This window comes from Chiloscyllium punctatum, chromosome 9 (assembly GCF_047496795.1).
Source record: "Chiloscyllium punctatum isolate Juve2018m chromosome 9, sChiPun1.3, whole genome shotgun sequence".
Lineage (NCBI taxonomy): Eukaryota > Metazoa > Chordata > Chondrichthyes > Orectolobiformes > Hemiscylliidae > Chiloscyllium > Chiloscyllium punctatum.
This window is the reverse complement of record NC_092747.1, coordinates 127570119-127588729: the sequence shown is the minus strand read 5'-3', so window position 1 is coordinate 127588729 and position 18611 is coordinate 127570119. Positions and strand designations below refer to the sequence as shown.

Below are 18611 nucleotides of genomic sequence, written 5' to 3'. Positions count from 1 at the left end.
CAGAGTGAAGCGTGGGTCAGGAGTCAAACATAGGCCAGACCAGGTGAGGATGGCAGATATCCTTTCCTGAAGGGCATTAGGGAGCCAGCTGAGTTTTTTTTTACAACAGGTGACAATGGTTACATGGTTGCCAATAGGCCAGCTTTTTAAACTCCAGACTTTACTAACTTCAAATTTCACAATTTGCCTTGGTAGGATTTTTAAAGCATATTAACTTGGGTTTCTATAGTGGTCAGTAGTCCTCAGACACTTGAACCTTTCTAGTTTCCAGTGCATTCAGCTGTTTCTTGACATCTTGTGGAGTTAATCACCCTGGATGAAGTTAAAAATCACACAACACCAGGTTACAGTGCAATAGGTTTAATTGGAAGCACTAGCTTTCAGGGCACTGCTCCTGCACGGTCCCTGGGTCAAAACTTGGAATTCCCTCCCTAACAGCTTTGTGGATTTTTTTTTAACAACCCAAGGACTGCAGCAGTTTAAGAATACAAGTTACTATCACCCTCTCTGGTCAAATTAGAAATCGGTAATAAATGCTGGCCTAGCTAGTGACACCCACATCCTGTGAATGTAAGAGAATCATTCAAAAAGAAATTAGATAACCATTTGTCAAAAAACTTCATACCTTCTGTTAGTTTAATGCACAAGATATCAACAAATTCTGATAAAAGCCTTGTAGATAGATGTGTGCAAATCTTCCATCAGTGCAGAGATTGAAAACCTTTAGACAGAACATCACACTCACACTTTACTGGAGGGAAGAAGCTTTAATTATTGTAGTTTTAGTACTACAGACTGTGAATGACAATTGTAACTCACTAACTTTAAATTATATCCATTTCACAATCACTCTGAAACCTTTTTACATTTTCCCTACTTCTCTTTTCCTGATAGTATTAAAAATGGTTAAACATAAAGCATTTTCCTCATGCCATGACATTTTTCCTTGTGATGGCCACATGGATAAATATTGGACAATTAAATCATCTTCCTTCCTCAAAAATTATAACCCATCTCCTAAACAATAACTGAAATTGTAACAATTAGAAATTTCATTGTTATCAAATAGATTTCTCCAGATGTAAGTATACAGTTCAAATGTATGGCATATATAGCAATCATTTTTTATTACATGGGATTATATGTTTCAAAAACAAAAATGTTTCTTATATAGTGTATTATTAAAATTTAAATCTTTGCTAAAAATTTCTAACAATGATAGTAACATCTGAAAAACATGGACACTATTTTCTAACATTGATTACACACTGAGGGCTACAATGCAGTATGAGTGTTGGGCAGAACAAATGGCAATTACCTTTGAAACAGTCCTATTCCATTGCCATGACTTGAAAGTCATAAAATCAATGTGGCACACAGGCAGGCCATCTACCCCATCAAGTCCATCCAAACTTTCCAAAAGCACATCAGCTAGTGCCACTCCCCATTCTATCACTGTAATACTGAAAATTTATTTCATTCAAACACATACCCACTTTTCTTGTATTTATTTTAAGACCTCTCCCTCCACCACCTTGGTAGTAGGAGTTCCAAGTCATTAGCACTCTCAAAAAACATTGTTCCTCATTAGCCCTGCCTTGTCTGTCAGAAATCCCACTGACGTGTACATGGATTCTCCTTAGCACTTCTGGTGAAGTTACAGTGGCAGCATCTGCACAGTTCCAAGGAAATTCCCAACTTATTAATATGATAACAATATAGATATTCGATACTTCAACAGACAATACCAGATATACTGGTAAACCACCAACTTCAGTGATATTAAATAAATGTTAAAAATAAATGAAGTTTTTTGGATTTTCAAAATAACAAATGAAACCATTATGACAGTGTAAATAAACAGCTCAAAGAATTCCGTTGAATTACTTCTGATTCTATTAATTCCAAGTTGAAATTAAGTTAGGCACATTATTGGATATCTGTCATGTTGTCCAGTTTATCTCTTTGCACTTCATGAAACATCTGAATGAAAAAAGAAAAATAACTTTAAAGACTTTACCTTTCAAAAAGACAAATAATTCAGATCTAATAAATGTCAATGACACATACTAAACTTTGTTTGCATTTAAATCCTAAATGTTATTAAATATGAAGAAATTCAAATGGTATATCTTCAGTACAATAACAAATTCAATTGCATAAAATCATGTGCTGAACTAGGTTTCCTCAATTGAACACAATTGTTAAGAGAAATAAGGGGTATAGTTGAATGACTCGATTTATGGTGTAGGTGGGAAGATTTCCAATACATGGGCATTAGAACCAATCCTAGGATAAAATGCATCTTTCAAAATGAACAGTTGGCACCTCAGTAGGATGGGGATCTCATAGCAAGGTTCTCTAGTTTGTTTGGGAGGTTCTAAACTAACATAAAATGGGTGTATTATCAACATACAGGACATCCAAGCAAACATACAGATTAGGAGCAGAATTAGGCCTTACAAGCACTGAGCTTGATCCACAAATTAATAAGATCATGGCTGGTCTGATAGTGGCATCAACCCCAAATTCCTACCTATCTCAAATAATTATCAACTCTCCTGTTAATTATGAATCTCTCTACTTCTGCCTTAGAGAAATATTCAGTGACTGCCTCCACCACTCCCTGCAAAGACAGAGACTCCTAGCTTTCTAAGAGATAAACATTTTTGTTGTTTCCATCCGAAATAGGAAACTCCTTGTTTTTAAACTGTATCCCCCAATTCTGGCTTCATTTACAAAGCAAAACCACCTTTAAATATCCAGAGGCATTTGTCATTAGGGCAGCACGGTAGCTCAGTGGTTAGCACTGCTGTTTCACAGCGTGATGAACCCCAATTTGATTCCAGCCTCGGGTGACTTTCTGTGTGAAGATTGTACATTCTCCCTGTGTCTGTGTGGGTATCCTCCGGGTGCTCTGGTTTCCTCCCACAATCCAAAGATGTGCAGGTTAGGTGAATTGGCTGTGCTAAACTGCCTGTAGTGTTCAGGTATGTATAACTTGGTGCATTAATCAGGGGTCAATATAGGGTAGAGGGAAAAAGTTTGGGTGGGTTACTTTTTGGAGTGTCGATGTGGACTTGTTGGGCCAAAGGGCCTGTTCCCACATTGTAGGGATTCTATGATTCTACATATAAGGTGAATACTTCAAGTGAAAACTAGGCCAAATATAATTAGTTTTCGAATTCAATAAAATCTGGAAGAACTGACTTAATTCCAACCACGTAGCCACTGTCAATTATTGTAAAATCCTATCAGGTTCACTAATGTTCTTCAGGGAAGGCATTCTGCCACCCTGATGAAGGGCTTATGCCTGAAACATCAACTCTTCTGCTCCTCGAATGCTGCCTGAACTGCTGTGCTTTTCCAGCGCAACACTTTTTGATCCTGCCATCCTTACACAGTCTGACCTACGTGTGACTCCAATGTGGGTGGCTCTCACCATCTGGGCAAATAGGGAAGACCAATTAATGCTGGCCTAGCTGAATATGCCTACTTCATGAATGAATGATAAAAGGATTACAAATGGAGAACAAATGAGTATTCTGCATTGGTGATCACTAAGGAAGAGAATGTTGAATTCTAATGATAAAATATAGCAGAAGCAGACAGTGTGTAGCTAATGGATGGTTTGGACATTCTAGTGCAGAATAAATTGAAAAGGCTGGTAATGCTCAGAGTGGGCAAGTCTCCTGGTCTAGATTGCTATATTCTAGAGCGTTTAAGGGAGTGGGGATTGGGAAAACCAAAATCTTCTAACATTCACTCGATGTGAGAGGATTGGAGAATGGCAAATGTGACATTCTTATTCTAGGAGGACTGCAAGGACACATTTAGAAATGACAGTGTAATATTACTGGCAATGTTTTAGAAACCATGATTGGACGAAAAAAACTTGGAGACACTTGATTTCATTAATGAGAGCCAGCACAGCTTGGTAAAAGGCTTGAATAATCTAACTCTTGCATGTTGACTATACAGATTTTAAAAATGTTTTGACAAGGTAACAATATCTAAAAGGCTGGTTAACAAAACTGAGGCTCACAGAATAGGAGGGTCAGCCTCAGCCTGGAGTTTTAAAAAAAAAGGCTCAAGAACAGAGACTAGCAAGTGGTAAATTGTTAATTTTTAGGCTGAGGGATGATAGGATGTGGTCTTCCTGAATGCTCAGTGCTAAGATCATTGCTCTTCTGATTTATATAAATGATTTGGATATTGGAATTGCAATGGGATTCTTGGTTTGTAGAGCTTGATTTGAGAAATATGAAGGTGCCTGATTGTGGGGCTGACAAGAAAGCAGAGTCACCATGTATACACAGGGATTAAAACTGTTGTTAAAACCACAGGATGAAACCTCCTCATTTCTGGACAGCGAGGAAAAAAAATTTGGCTGGTGCTAAGCTTCATGGAGAGGAAGACTTTGGCCCAGCCTCAGAAGATGCAAATGGGAACCTAATGATCTGTTGTGTGGCATGCAAACGGACTCAGGTGATCAGATTTTGAGATGAGAGGGGTTCAGGTGCAATTGAGAAAAGTTGAGTACAAAGGCTGGATCTGGCAAAGGAGCTGGAGTTTTACTGAGGAAATTCAGAGTTTTGAGGGATGAAATTACTGCCATACCTGTTGAATGAGACACTTGAGAAAACTGGAAAAATCTTTTTGTTGCATCAACTATTTAAATCTTTATTATTTATATTGTACATGAAATTATCTGTGATTTCATGTTTAATTAACATCAATTATGGTTTGATTGTTAAAGACCAGATGCTACAGAAGTGAAATATTGTTGGTTAGCTGTCAATCTTACATTTGATACTTTTCATTTGCTGTTCTCCATAAGGAGCATAACAGAATATAATTTCAAAATTTGTCAATGATGCCAAACTGAGAGGTGTGGTAAACAACAGCAACAGAATGGGTAGACATTTGGCAGATGCAATTTAAGATAAAGTAATACATTTGGGAGAAAAATGGGGGAGAGGCAATATAAATTTAAAGAGACACCGGACCCGAAACATTAACTCCGATTTCTCTTCACGGATGCTGCCATACCTGCTGAGCTTTTCCAGCAACTTCTGTTTTTGTCTGTGATAGACTTAGAGGGACTATTCTAAAGACTCAGCAGGGATATAGGTATCTGGGTGCACATGCACTGACATCTGAAAGTGAATGACATATTGAATTGAATGTTCTGGAGCTTGTGAAAGTGGGATATGAGGCAGAAGAGCCATTAAATGTTGAGGATTGGCAGAGTGGTGGACTGTTTGTCACTTTCTCACCCCCACAGCACTCTGCCAGCAGCTGAGAAGCTGAAAGGATGGACCTCCAGCCTAGAGGCTAATTGTAGTATTGGGGGTCAATTAAGGGTCTCTTGCAGTATTTTACTAGCAGTATGTGAGCTCTTGTCACATGGGGAGATCACCTGGCAAATCCTGGCAGATTCCCTGCAGATTCACAGCCAACCTGACAGGATCTGCCCAATTGACCCCAGTGACCCTGACCTCAACTATCTTGCAGCGAGGGCAGTGCCATTATACATCCTGTTTGCTGGATACCAACCCAGCAATGGGCACCACTTCCAATGCCACAGCTGGGGTCTGAAGTACTACTGGTACTTTCTGATTCCTTTTCATTCCAGAAAGGATAAAAAGGTCCTGGACTTGCCAGCATATTAGCTATTTCAGAGCCTGAAATGTGGCTGAGCTGGACCATCATTTGGGCCAGCACTACCCTGTACTCCAAACAATCCACCTAAATGAGAGAGAAATTAACAAAGCATATGAGAACTTGAGCATCATAAATAGAGATATTGTATGCAAGAACAGTTAAGTGATTCTACATGTGTTTTATTCACTTGTAGGCACAGCTAACTGGGACAGCATTTATCACCTAGCCCTAATTGCCCTTGAGAAGATGGTGGTAACTTATCTTCTTGAATTGCTGCTGTCCATTTGATTTAGGTAGACTCGCAATGCCCTTAGGGAGGGAATTCCAGAATTTTGACCCAGTGACATTGAAGGAACAGCGATATATTTCCAAGTCAGGATGGCTTGGAAGAGAGCTTGCAGGAGGCGGTACCCCCATTATCTGCTGCTCTTGCCCTTCTAGATGGAGGTGGTCATGGATTTGGAAGGTGTTGTCTGAGGATCTTTGGTGATTTTCTGCAGTACATCTTATACATAGCATGCACTGCTGCTAATGAGTGTCTTGATAGAGGGAGTGAATGTTTGTAGGTCTGATGCCAATCTACCAGGTTGCTTTGTCCTGGATGGTGTCAGGCTTCTTGAGTGTTGTTGGAGCTGCACCCATCCAGAGAAGTAGGGAGTATTCTATCAGACTCCTGACTTGTCCCTTTAGATGGTGAATAGGTTTTAGACATTTAGGAATTGAGTTACTCACCACGGTATTCTTAGCTTCTGACCTGTGTTCTGAAGAAAGGTCACTGGACCCAAAATTTTTACTCTGCTCTCTCTGCACAGATGCTGCCAGACCTGCTGTGTTTATGATTTGTTTTCAGATTTCCAGCATCTTTTATCTATTCCTACTGTTTTCTGGTCACTAACCAATTTTCTATCTATCTCATTATACTATACTCAATCCCATGCACTTTAATCTTACACATTAATCTTTTATATGGAGACTTTATGAAAGCCTTCTGAAAATTCAAGTAAACCACGTCCACTGGCTCCCTTTCATCAACTCTACTAGTTCCAGCCTCACTGACTTCCAGTAGATTTCCCTTTCATAATCCATGCTGCCTCTGTCTGATCCTGGTCTTGCTATTTCTGCTCTATTATCTTTCATAATGGGCTCAAGTATTTTCCCCATTACTGACATTAGAATGATTGGTATATACTTTCTGGTATTCTCTCCAACTCCTTTTTTAAATAGCAGGGCTAGATTACAATCTGTAGGAAACATTCCAGAGCCTATAGAACCTTGGAAGTGACCATCACTATTACTAGGGCCAATGTCTTAGGTACTCTGGGATATAGATTATCAGGCCCTGAAGATTTATGGCCTTTAATCCCATCAATTTCCGTAACACCATTTTCTATAAAAACTGATGTCCTTCAGTTCCTTTCTTTCTCTCAAACCTGTGTCCCCAGCATTTCTGGTAATGGCACTGGTACTTGTATTTAACAGCTATACAACAAAAAAACTACGGTAGATCATGGAAGATCAGCTTCCCACATGGTGTGGGCCTACCCTCACCATGAGTAATAAACTGGCTAAGGAGGATAAGGCCCTCAAGAGTCCAAGAGAGTACCAACCATACCATTCCTGCCCCACCTCTTAGAATTTCAGAAATGTCAGGGGTGGGAGGTATGCAACAGAGAAGCTACTTGGTGATTTTATGTGCCTGCTCTGCCCTCAAACCTGCCAACAAAAGAACATATGGACCAGGTCCTGACTTCACATTGTGACAACATATTTAATGGACTAGTAAAGGTGGATCTCTAATCTAGGCTGAGCTGCCTGTTGTTCATAATTGCAAACAATAAGAGTTTTAATTATTCATTTTTCTCTACAAAATGGAAAATAAATCAAATCATGATGGCTTCACCAACTCATATCAGCTGCAATATTCTTCAAAGTGATAATTAATTTTGGACTGGGATTATTTTCAAGATTTTCCCATCTGTGCTATCAAGCTGACTAGCCATAGTCACTGGATTTATATCATTTTTTTTGAACAACGGTGCAATATTTGTAATCTTCTAGTCTTCCAAACCACTTCATACCAAAAGGAGATTTGGAAGATTCTGGTTAGAAGATGCATTATTTGCACGTTTCTCCCCTCAACAATCTAGACTGGATAGTTTTCTAGTGTGAACATTGCCAAACAGTACAGTCCTTCCACTTTATCTATTTTTACCAGACTCCGTTTCACTACTAATTCCTCCTTGACTGTAAAATTGGCAGAATCCTTTACTTTAGTGATGACAGATGCAAAGTACTGTTTATGTCCCTCAACCATGATCTTTGTCTCCATAAAATCTCTTTATTCTTAAATAAGGATCTCCTTAAGATCTTAAATTGCCCAATTGGTTTCTCCAATTTCTTCTAAACTTAGAAACTACCAGATTAGTTTGAAAAGACATCTGTAATGTTAGTAATTATTTTATCTTTCATAAACTGTAAAAAAAAAAGTCAATACAGAGAGCCTGAAATCTTACCATAATGCTTCTGACAAAGTTGTGCAATTTTGTCACTAAAGCATCCGCCAAGCTCCACCATGTTGCACACCTCCAGAATTTTGCTCAAAGTACATGAAATCCTGTGGTAAAGAAATATCAGAAAAAAAATGTTTGCAACATATTATAAAGATCTCAGTCACTAACATCAAAATTAAATCTCCCAGATGACTTGAAAGGAAAGATTTGTATGAATTCGGAAAATCTGGACTTGAGTATACACAACATAATTTCTAAAGGCAAATTGGAATGTTGGATTTAAAAACAAAGGAAATGGACACATGTGCAAGAAGGGCTGACGAAGGGCTGACGAAGGGCTGAGGAAGGGCTGAGGAAGGGCTGAGGAAGGGCTGAGGAAGGGCTGAGGAAGGGCTGAGGAAGGGCTGAGGAAGGGCTGAAGAAGGGCTGACGAAGGGCTGACGAAGGGCTGACGAAGGGCTGAAGAAGGGCTGACGAAGGGCTGAGGAAGGGCTGAGGAAGGGCTGACGAAGGGCTGACGAAGGGCTGACGAAGGGCTGAAGAAGGGCTGAAGAAGGGCTGATGCCCGAAACGTCGATTCTCCTGCCCCTTGGATGCTGCCTGACCTGCTGCACTTATCCAGCAACACAGTTTTCAGCACATGTGCAAGGAAGCTGAACTTCATCTTTATGAAATAATTTATGTTAGGTTCTTGTTGGATTATTGTGGCCATTTCTGAGTGTCATACATTTGAAATGTGACAATCCTGTGGACAGCATAGACAGAATATTAACCAGAAAGGAACCAAGGGCACAGAACTTCTTTGTGGAAAGAACAAAGAATCTGGAATTGTTCTCTTTAGAGCAAAATAAACTTTAGGGAAAGACCTTTCAAATCATAAATAGTTGTGATAGTTTCACCCACTTCCTCACAATATTTTCACTGGCAGAATAGTTGGTAACCAGAGGGCTGTGGTAATTTGCTCTTTTCCCACAGGCGGCATGAGGAAAAACAACTTAAATAAAAGGTATTATGATGATCTCCAGAATACTGCCTGAGTGGATGGGAAATGCAGATTCAAACATAACTTTCAAAAGGCAGGCAGAATATTTGAAGGAGAAAAGGTTATAGGACTATGGAAGAAAAGCAAGGGAGCAGGACTAACCAGATAACACTTTCAAGGACCGACCGAATGGCCTCCATTTTGTGTTGTTTAATTCTTTGATTCCACAATGCTCTCTGCAGCTCCTGCTGAAATTGGCAGAGGGTGGGTCAGCAGTGGAATCCACTGGTATCATTGACTGAGAGCAAGTCAATTCATTCTAGACAAACTGACAATTATTGCATAAATAATGTACAACATTTGGAGATTTCAGTACAGCAAGCATTAAGTGTACTGACATTACAAACTAAAATGGAGCCATCTGCCATAACACTGTAGACAACCCCACTGGCATCAAAATCCTGCATTGCAAATTGTATTTGTTGTTTAAATTCATGACTCCATGACAGCAAAAGTGCTTCCAATGTTGCTATCTACCAGCGTCTGACTGGTTAGCCACTTTCTGGATTAGTGGTGCTGGAAGAGCACAGCAGTTCAGGCAGCATCCGAGGATCTGGTTTCCAGCATCTGCAGTCATTGTTTTTACCTGGTCAGCCACTTCACTTACCTACCATGCGTAGAACAAATTCTCAGGAGAAACTGATTGTAATTATTTCAAGAGGCCTAGTCCAGTTGTCATTTCAGCATTCTAGTTACTTTTCAGGACTTGTTATTATCTATTTTTGAGACTGTAACTGTAGTGATTGTAACAAGGTCAGCCAGGAAGACCTCTTAGAATAAGAGTCCCCCAGTTGTGGCTGACAGATATAAACAGGAGTGTCAGGGGTTCTCTTCACTCAGAGCTGGTTCAGAGGAACCCAGACCAGTGTCAAGGAATCTCCATTTGGAAATATGAATGGCATGGTGATGGGATACCAGCCTCCGTGGAGTTATTTCAGTGATGATGAGAGAAAGAAAATACATTCCTGAAGAAATTCGCTTGTGACAGTCATTTTGGAACTGGGGTAAGTATTTCTGGCATCATGCCATTAGTTGGGAAGCTTGACTCGGTTGACCTGCTGTTGAGGACTGGACTCAGAATGTGGAAACTATGCATTTCTTTTCTGGGCAAATGACATTGGGGCAGATGAAAAGCAATGAGTAATTCTCCTGATAGCTCGTGGACCTACAGCTTTTTCAATTGGGACCCTGAAAAGTTTCCTGAGGCACCAGATACTAAAACCTTTCAAGAGTTAATGGATTTAGTTCAGGAACATTATAATTCCAAGCCTCCTCTAATTCTGAGATGCTATTGCAGTTATTTGGCAGTTTGAGAACCACAGGAACCATGTCAGGATTTTTTAAGGCAACAGAGGCATGTGACTGCTTTAATTCATGAGATGCTAAGAGACTGTTGGTATGTAGGATTAATGATGTAACTATGCAGAAGCACCTACCAGCTGAAGCCCCAACTGGACTTCAAATAGGCACTACAATTGGCTTTGTCATTAGAAAATGCAGCAAGTGGAGTATAGGAGTCATAGGGTATGGAAGTGGACACCATTGGCAATCCAACTGAATTTGAAGAACACCTCGAGTGAAGATAATTGCATTGCCTCAGTCAGGGCATATCCTGAACAGAGGGACTCTGGGTCAGCCAGCAGCAAAACCCCAAAAAAGTCAAGTCTCGGCCAAACAGTTAACATTTTCTTTAGGATCCAGGCCAGTAAATCATTGTAGTTGCTGCCGGTCTACTAAAGGAATCCTATGAGTCCTAAACTGAGTTAGAGAACTCGTCGGCCAGTATTCAGGAAATGCACACTGAAAATTCCACCTAAATCTGGTTTGGAACAGTTAGATTGTTTTGCACATCCAAATCAAAACCAATCAATCAAAATAAATATCTATTTAAATGGTCACCTGGTTCTAATGGAGGTTGACACTGGCATGGCTGTATCAGTGATCACAGAAACAGTCTTTAGCAAAATTCACTCTGAACTCCATCCTTTTAAGTTTACCTAAGATCTTGGTTAGACTGAGAACCTGTAACAGGGAACTTCTACAGGTTAAGGGTACAACCTCGGTTCCAGTCTCATATGAAAAGCAGCGAGTTTGGTTACCATTGATTGTAGTAAAAGGCCCACACCCAAGTTTGATTAGATTAGATTCCCTACAGTGTGGAAACAGAACTTTCGCCCCAACCAGCCTATACCGACCCTCTGAAGAGTAACCCACCCAGACCCATTTCCCTTTGACTGATGCACCTAACACTATGGGCAACTTAGCATGGCCAATTCACCTGATGTGCACATCTTTAGACTGTGGGAGGAAACCAGAGCACCCGGAGGAAACCCACGCAGACACAGGGAGAATGTGCAAACTCCACATAGACAGTTGGCCTGAGGGTGGAATCAAAGCTGGAACCCTGGTGCTGTGAGGCAACAGTGCTAACCACTGAGCCACTGTGCTGCCCTTGATGGGGTGAAATTGGTAGAGAAAGATTTACCTTCATTAGATCAAGATTTTTTGATTAGAAAATAGCTACCTGAGTGAAGTCCCAATTAAATACCCAGAAGCCTTTCAGGAAGGTCTAAGGACTATGAAAAGACCAAGGCCACGCATATTGCCCAGGACGCAATTCCATGCTTCTGCAAAGCTCGCCCAGTGCCATTTGCCTCATATACAAGAGCAGGAGGCTGGAAAGCAAAGGATTCATCAAACCAGTACAGTTTGTAGAATGGACAGTACTGGTCGTACTGATCGCGAAATTCCCCAGGTTGGTTTGCCTTTGTGGGAATTTTAAACAAATGGTAAACTGCTTCTTGCAGCTGGATAAATACACAATCCCTTGAATAGAGGATTGACATGAAAAGCAGGCTGGGGGTCTGTCCTTCATGGAGCTTATCTACAATTGCAGAAAGATTCCCAGAAGTATGCTATACTCAATACCCATAAAGGTTTGTACCAATATATGAGACTGTCATTTGGGTACCATCAGCTTGTGTCATTTACCAGCGGACAATGGAGACCATTTTACGAGGTCTACCCCAGGTCATCACTTATCTGGATGATGTTGTATTAATTGTGAAGATTGATTAAGAGCATTTGAAGAATTTGGACATGTTGCTTAAACATTTCTCCAAAGTGGGCATCTGCCTTAGATGGGAAAAATATGAATTCCAGGCACCCTATATGACCTATTTGGGCTACAGAGTCAACAAGACCAAATTACACCCATTGGAAGATAAAATGAGGGAATCAAAGATGCCATGGCTCCCTCGTCTATACCGGAGCTTAGGTTTCTCCTTAGCTTGATTAATTATTACGGAAGGTTCGTACATAACCTGGCCTCCATCTGCTATTGGAAAAGGGTCAGCCTTGGAAGGATCTCATAGCTAAGGCAAAGCTTTTAGGGAAATGAAGAAGTAGCTATCACCATCTAAGGTGTTGGCCCACTATGATCCCATGCGTGATCTGGTGCTGATGTGTGATGCCTCCCCATATGGTATCGGCGTACTGTAGGGTTACAGGTTGATCCCTTTGGAAAGGAACACTCGATAGTGTATGCTTCCCAGATTTTAGCTGATGCAGAGCACAAATACACCCAGATAAAGAAAGAAAGTTTGATGTGAGAAAGTTCCATCAATAGTTTGACAGATATAAATGTGCAATAGTAACAGACCATAAACCCCTGCTAGGGATACTCAAAGAGGACAAGGCTGCACCACCCATAGCTTCAGGTTGAAATTAGCAGTGTGCTCTCATTCTAAGTAAGTAGAATTACAATTTGGAACACCATCTGGGATGCCAAGTGGCAAATATGGATGCCTTGAGCCACCTCCCACCAGTGGTGCCACCATTAGAACAGCTCATTCTGCTTTTAAACTTTCAGGATACTCTTCTAGTCAGTGCTGACAATAATCGGATTGTGGACACAAAAAGATTCTATCCAGGAAAAACTGAAACATCTGGTGGTGATGAGGGAAACAGAAGGGCCATCACAACCAGAACTGAATTTTTTCTGGACCCAGTGAGACCAGATAACTGAAGAGGACGGCATTTTAGTTTGGGTAGCAAAAGTAACTTTCTCGAGCAAAGGTCACCACCAAGTACTGGCTGAACTCCACCAGGGTCAGGTCAGGTCCACGCCCCCCCCTACAACCCACCCTCCCGTCCTGGCACCTTCCCTTGTCACCGCAGGAACTGCAAAACCTGCGCCCACACTTCCTCTCTCACCTCCATCCAAGGTCCCAAAGGAGCCTTCCACATCCATCAAAGTTTGACCTGCACATCCACCAATATCATTTATTGTATCCGTTGCTCCCGATGCGGTCTCCTCTACATTAGGGAGACTGGGCGCCTCCTAGCAGAGCGCTTCAGGGAACATCTCTGAGACACCCGCACCAATCAACCACACCGCCCCGTGGCCCAACATTTCAACTCCCCCTCCCACTCTGCCGAGGACATGGAGGTCCTGGGCCTCCTTCACAGCTGCTCCCTCACCACCAGATGCCTGGAGGAAGAATGCCTCATCTTCCGCCTCGGAACACGTCAACCCCAGGGCATCAATTTGGACTTCAACAGTTTCCTCATTTCCCCTTCCCCCACCTCACCCTAACTCCAAACTTCCAGCACGGCAGTCCCCATGACCTGTCCTACCTGCCTATCTTCCTTCCCATCTATCCACTCCACCCCCCTCTCTGACCTATCACCTTCATCCCCTCCCCCACTCACCTATTGTACTCTATGCTACTTTCTCCCCACCCCCACCCTCCTCTCATTTATCTCTCCACCCTGCAGGCACTCTGCCTCTATTCCTGATGAAGGGCTTTTGCCCAAAATGTCAATTTTCCTGTTCCTTGGATGCTGCCTGACCTGCTGTGCTTTTCCAGCACCACTCTAATCTAGAATCTGGTTTCCAGCATCAGCAGCCCTTGTTTTTACCTAGGGGTTTCCAAAATGAAGACATTGGCAAGAAGTTATATCTGGTGTCCAGGATTGGATGCAAACATAGCCACATTGATGAGGCAGTGTCCAAAGTGCGTACAAACACAAAAATTACCACCAGCAACTCCCTCACACTCGTGGGAATGGCTGAGCAAACCCTGGACTCAGTTACCTGCCGACCCTGTGGACTCTTTTGTGGGCTCAACATTCTTAGTGATTGTGCGCACAGAAATTATCTCCTCATCTCTGTCTTAAAAGGAAGAGCTCTTATTTTTAAACTAAGTCCCTTCATTTTAGTCTCCCCACAATTACCTTCTGTTTTCAAGCTACTAAGTTCACTCAGGATCTTATATGTTTCAATAAAATCACCTTTCAACTTTTAAACACCAAAGGACACATGCTTAACCTGTGAAGTTAAAAATCACAACACCAGGTTATAGTCCAACAGGTTTAATTGGAAGCACTAGCTTTCGGAGAGACGCTCCTTCATCAGGTGATAGTGGAGGGCTCAATCCTAACACACAGAATTTATAGCAAAAAAGTTAGTGTGATGTAACTGAAATTATACATTGACAAATTGATTGTCTGTTAGGCCTTTCATCTGTTAGAATACAGTGATAGTTTCACTTCTTTCATGTGTAAATCACAAAACCTTTTTTTAAAAAGTTGCATTCTCGGGTTAGCTGTTAACAATGGTGATAGCTAGACAATGTTTGAAGGTGTTAGCTCCCTGTGTTCTCTGTCTATGACCTGATGTTTAGATTGATTCTAATCTAAAAATTAGATTATAATTACATGAGTTTTACATGAATTGCATGAGTTTTATATGAATGCATGCAGTTTTTGAGCAAAGTACAATGTAACCCTGAAAGTACAAATTCACCCCACAAAATATATGTGTGCATGTGGGTCTTTGTCTGTCTGTGTGTGTGTGTGTCTGTCTGGGTTGGGGGTTGTGAGTGTGAGAAAGTGTATGTGTGTGTGTGTAATGAGTGCAGAGTGTCTTAAGTCTGTGAGGGGGTGCATGTGAGAGTGTGGGAGCGTGTGTGTCTGTAAGGGTGTGTGTGGGTGTCTGTGTATATGTGTGTCCATGTGTATGTATAGAAGAGCCTGTGTGTGTGTGTGTGTAGGAGTATGTGTGTGTGTGTGTGTGTGTGTGTGTGTAGTGCAATGGTGGTCACCTGTAATGTGACACGAACCCAAGGTCCCAGTTGAGGCTCTCCCTATGGGTACCGAACTTAGCTATCAGCCTCTGCTCGGCCACTTTTCTCTGCTGCCTGTCCCGAAGTCCACCTTGGAGGATGGTCACCCGAAGGTCCGAGGCTGAATGTCCTGGACCACTGACGTGTTCCCCAACTGGGAGGGAACCCTCCTGTCTGTTGATTGTTGTGCGGTGCCCATTCATCCGTTGTCGTAGCCTTTGCTCGGTTTTCCCAATGTACCATGCCTCCGGGCATCCTTGCCTGCAACATATAAGATAGACAACGTTGGCTGAGTCACATGAGTACCTGCCATGTACAAGGTGGGAGGTGTCCCCACACGTAATGGTGGTATCTATGTCCACACTCTGACACGTCTTGCAGCGCCGACCGTGACAGGATTGTATGGAGTTGTTCTGAGAGCCAGGCAGCTTGCTATGAACAACGATCTGTTTGAGGTTTGGCAGTTGTTTAAACGCAAGTAGTGGAGGTGTGGGGAAGGTTTTGGTGAGGTGCTCTCCTCATTGATAATGTGTTGCAGTCAACGAAGAACATGGCGTAATTTTTCAGCTCCTGGAAAATACTGAACAACGAAGGGTAACCTGTCGGTTGCAGCAAGTGTCTGTCTCCTGAGGAGGTCATTACGGTTCCTTGCTGTGGCACGTTGGAACTGGCAATCGATGAGTTGGGCATCGTACTCCGTTCTTGTGAGGGCATCCCTGAGTATTTCCAGGTGTTTGTCATGTTCCTCCTCATTTGAGCAGATCCGGTGTATGCACAGGGCTTGTCCACAGGGGATGGCTGTTTTAATATGTTTTGGGTAGAAGCTGGAGAAGTGTAGCATTGTGAGGTTGTCTGTGGGTTTGCGGTAGAGTGTGGTGCTGAGGTGTCCATCCTTGATAGAGGCGCATGTGTCCAAGAATGAGAAAGTTAGTCGAGAGTAGTCCATGGTGAGTTTGATGGCGGGATGAAACTTGTTGATGTCACTGTGTAGTTTTATCAGTTACTCCTCGGCATGGGTCCAGAGGAAGAAAATGTCGTCAATGTACCTGGTGTACAATGTTGGTTGGAGATCCTGCATAGAGAAGAAATCTTGTTCGAACCTGTGCATAAAAATGTTGGCATATTGGGGTGCAAATTTGGTCCCCATGGCTGTTCCGTGTGTCTGGATGAAGAACTGGTTGTCAAAAGGTGAAGACGTTGTGATCGAGGGTAAAGCGGATGAGTTGTAGGATGATGTTTGGAGATTGGCAGTTGTTGGTGTTGAGTACTGAGGCTGTTGCCACGATGCCATCATTGTGGGGGATGCTGGTGTAGAGTGCGGAAACGTCCATTGTGACGAGGAATGTTCCCGGTTCGACTGGTCCGTGGGTGCGGAGTTTCTGTAAGAAATCTGTAGTGTCACGACAGAAGCTGAGGATCCCCTGTACAATAGGTTTCAAGATGCCTTCCACATAGCCAGAGAGATTCTCATATAGGGTCCCATTGCCCGACACGATGGGACATCCTGGTGTGTTTGCTTTGTGTACCTTTGGAAGGCAGTAGAAGTCGCCTACACAAGAAGTACTTGGGATGAGGGGGTGTAGGGAGCTCTGAAGGACTGGATCCAAAGTTCTGATCAGTGTGTTTAATTTTCAGGTGTGTTCTTTGGTTGGATCAGCTGATAGTTGCCTAGAGTTGCCAACCAAGAATTAAACACACTGATCAGAACTTTGGATCCAGTCCTTCAGAGTTCCCTACACCCCCTCATCCCAATTACTTCTCGTGTAGGCGACTTCTACTGCCTTCCAAAGGTACACAAAGCAAACACACCAGGATGTCCCATCGTGTCGGGCAATGGGACCCTATATGAGAATCTCTCTGGCTATGTGGAAGGCATCTTGAAACCTATCGTACAGGGGATCTCCAGCTTCTGTTGCGACACTACGGATTTCTTACAGAAACTCCGCACCCACGGACCAGTCGAACCGGGAACATTCCTCGTCACAATGGATGTTTCTGCACTCTACACCAGCATCCCCCACAATGATGGCATCGCGGCAACAGCCTCAGTACTCAACACCAACAACTGCCAGTCTCCAAACACCATCTTACACCTCATCCGCTTTACCCTCGATCATAACGTCTTCACCTTTGACAACCAGTTCTTCATCCAGACACACGGAACAGCCATGGGGACCAAATGTGCACCCCAATATGCCAACATTTTTATGCACAGGTTTGAACAAGTCTTCTTCTCTATGCAGGACTTCCAACCAATATTATACACCAGGTACATTGACAACATTTTCTTCCTCTCGACCCATGGCGAGGAGTAACTGATAAAACTACACAGTGACATCAACAAGTTTCATCCCACCATCAAACTCACCATTGAATACTCTCAACTAACTGTCTCATTCTTGGACATATGCGTCTCCATCAAGGATGGACACCTCAGCACCACACTCTACCGCAAACTCACAGACAACCTCACAATGCTACACTTCTCCAGCTTCTACCCAAAACATATTAAAACAGCCATCCCCTGTGGACAAGCCCTACGCATACACTGGATCTGCTCAGATGAGGAGGAACATGACAGACACCTGGAAGTACTCAGGGATGCCCTCACAAGAACGGGGTATAATGCCCAACTCATCGACTGCCAGTTCCAACGTGCCACAGCAAGGAACCGTAATGACCTCGTCAGGAGATAGACACTTGCTGCAACCGACAAGGTACCCTTCGTTGTTCAGTATTTCCCAGGAGCTGAAAAATTACGCCATGTTCTTCGTGACCTGCAACACATGGTGAGGTGCTCATCCACATTGACAAAGACCTTCCCCACACCTCCACTACTTGCCTTTAAACAACCGCCAAACCTCAAACAGATCATTTTTCGTAGCAAACTGCCCGGCTCTCAGGACAACTCCATACAACCCTGTCACGGGAGACGCTGCAAGATGTGTCAGATTGTGGACATAGGTACCACTATTATGTGTGGGGACACCTCCCACCTTGTACATAGCAGGTACTCATGTGACTCAGCCAACGTTGTCTATCTTATATGTTGTAGGCAAGGATGCCCGGAGGCATGGTACATTGGGAAAACCAAGCAAAGGCTACGACCACGGATGAATGGGCACCGCACAACAATCAACAGACAGGAGGGTTCCCTCCCAGTTGGGGAAGACTTCAGTGGTCCAGGACACTCAGCCTCGGACCTTCGGGTGACCATCCTCCAAGGTGGACTTCGGGACAGGCAGCAGAGAAAAGTGGCCGAGC

General features: G+C 42.7%; 1 protein-coding gene across 6 annotated transcripts in view; it reads right to left on the bottom strand.

The window, feature by feature from the left end:
• Positions 1-621: 621 nt before the first annotated feature.
• The window catches only part of LOC140481687 (phospholipid scramblase 1-like), a 187316-nt gene continuing 169326 nt past the window's right edge, over positions 622-18611 (bottom strand). For 3 of the 6 annotated variants that reach the window (XM_072578254.1, XM_072578253.1, XM_072578255.1), the window contains 3 exons: positions 9322-9407; positions 8181-8281; positions 623-1983 (listed from right to left, as the gene is read on the bottom strand). In XM_072578254.1, the coding sequence (XP_072434355.1) occupies positions 1973-1983; positions 8181-8281; positions 9322-9407 (198 nt within the window). In that variant the 3' untranslated portion in view covers positions 623-1972. Of the gene's footprint in view, positions 1984-8180; positions 8282-9321; positions 9408-18611 lie in introns of all 6 variants that reach the window. The other 3 variants (XM_072578257.1, XM_072578258.1, XM_072578259.1) reach the window with 2 other exon arrangements.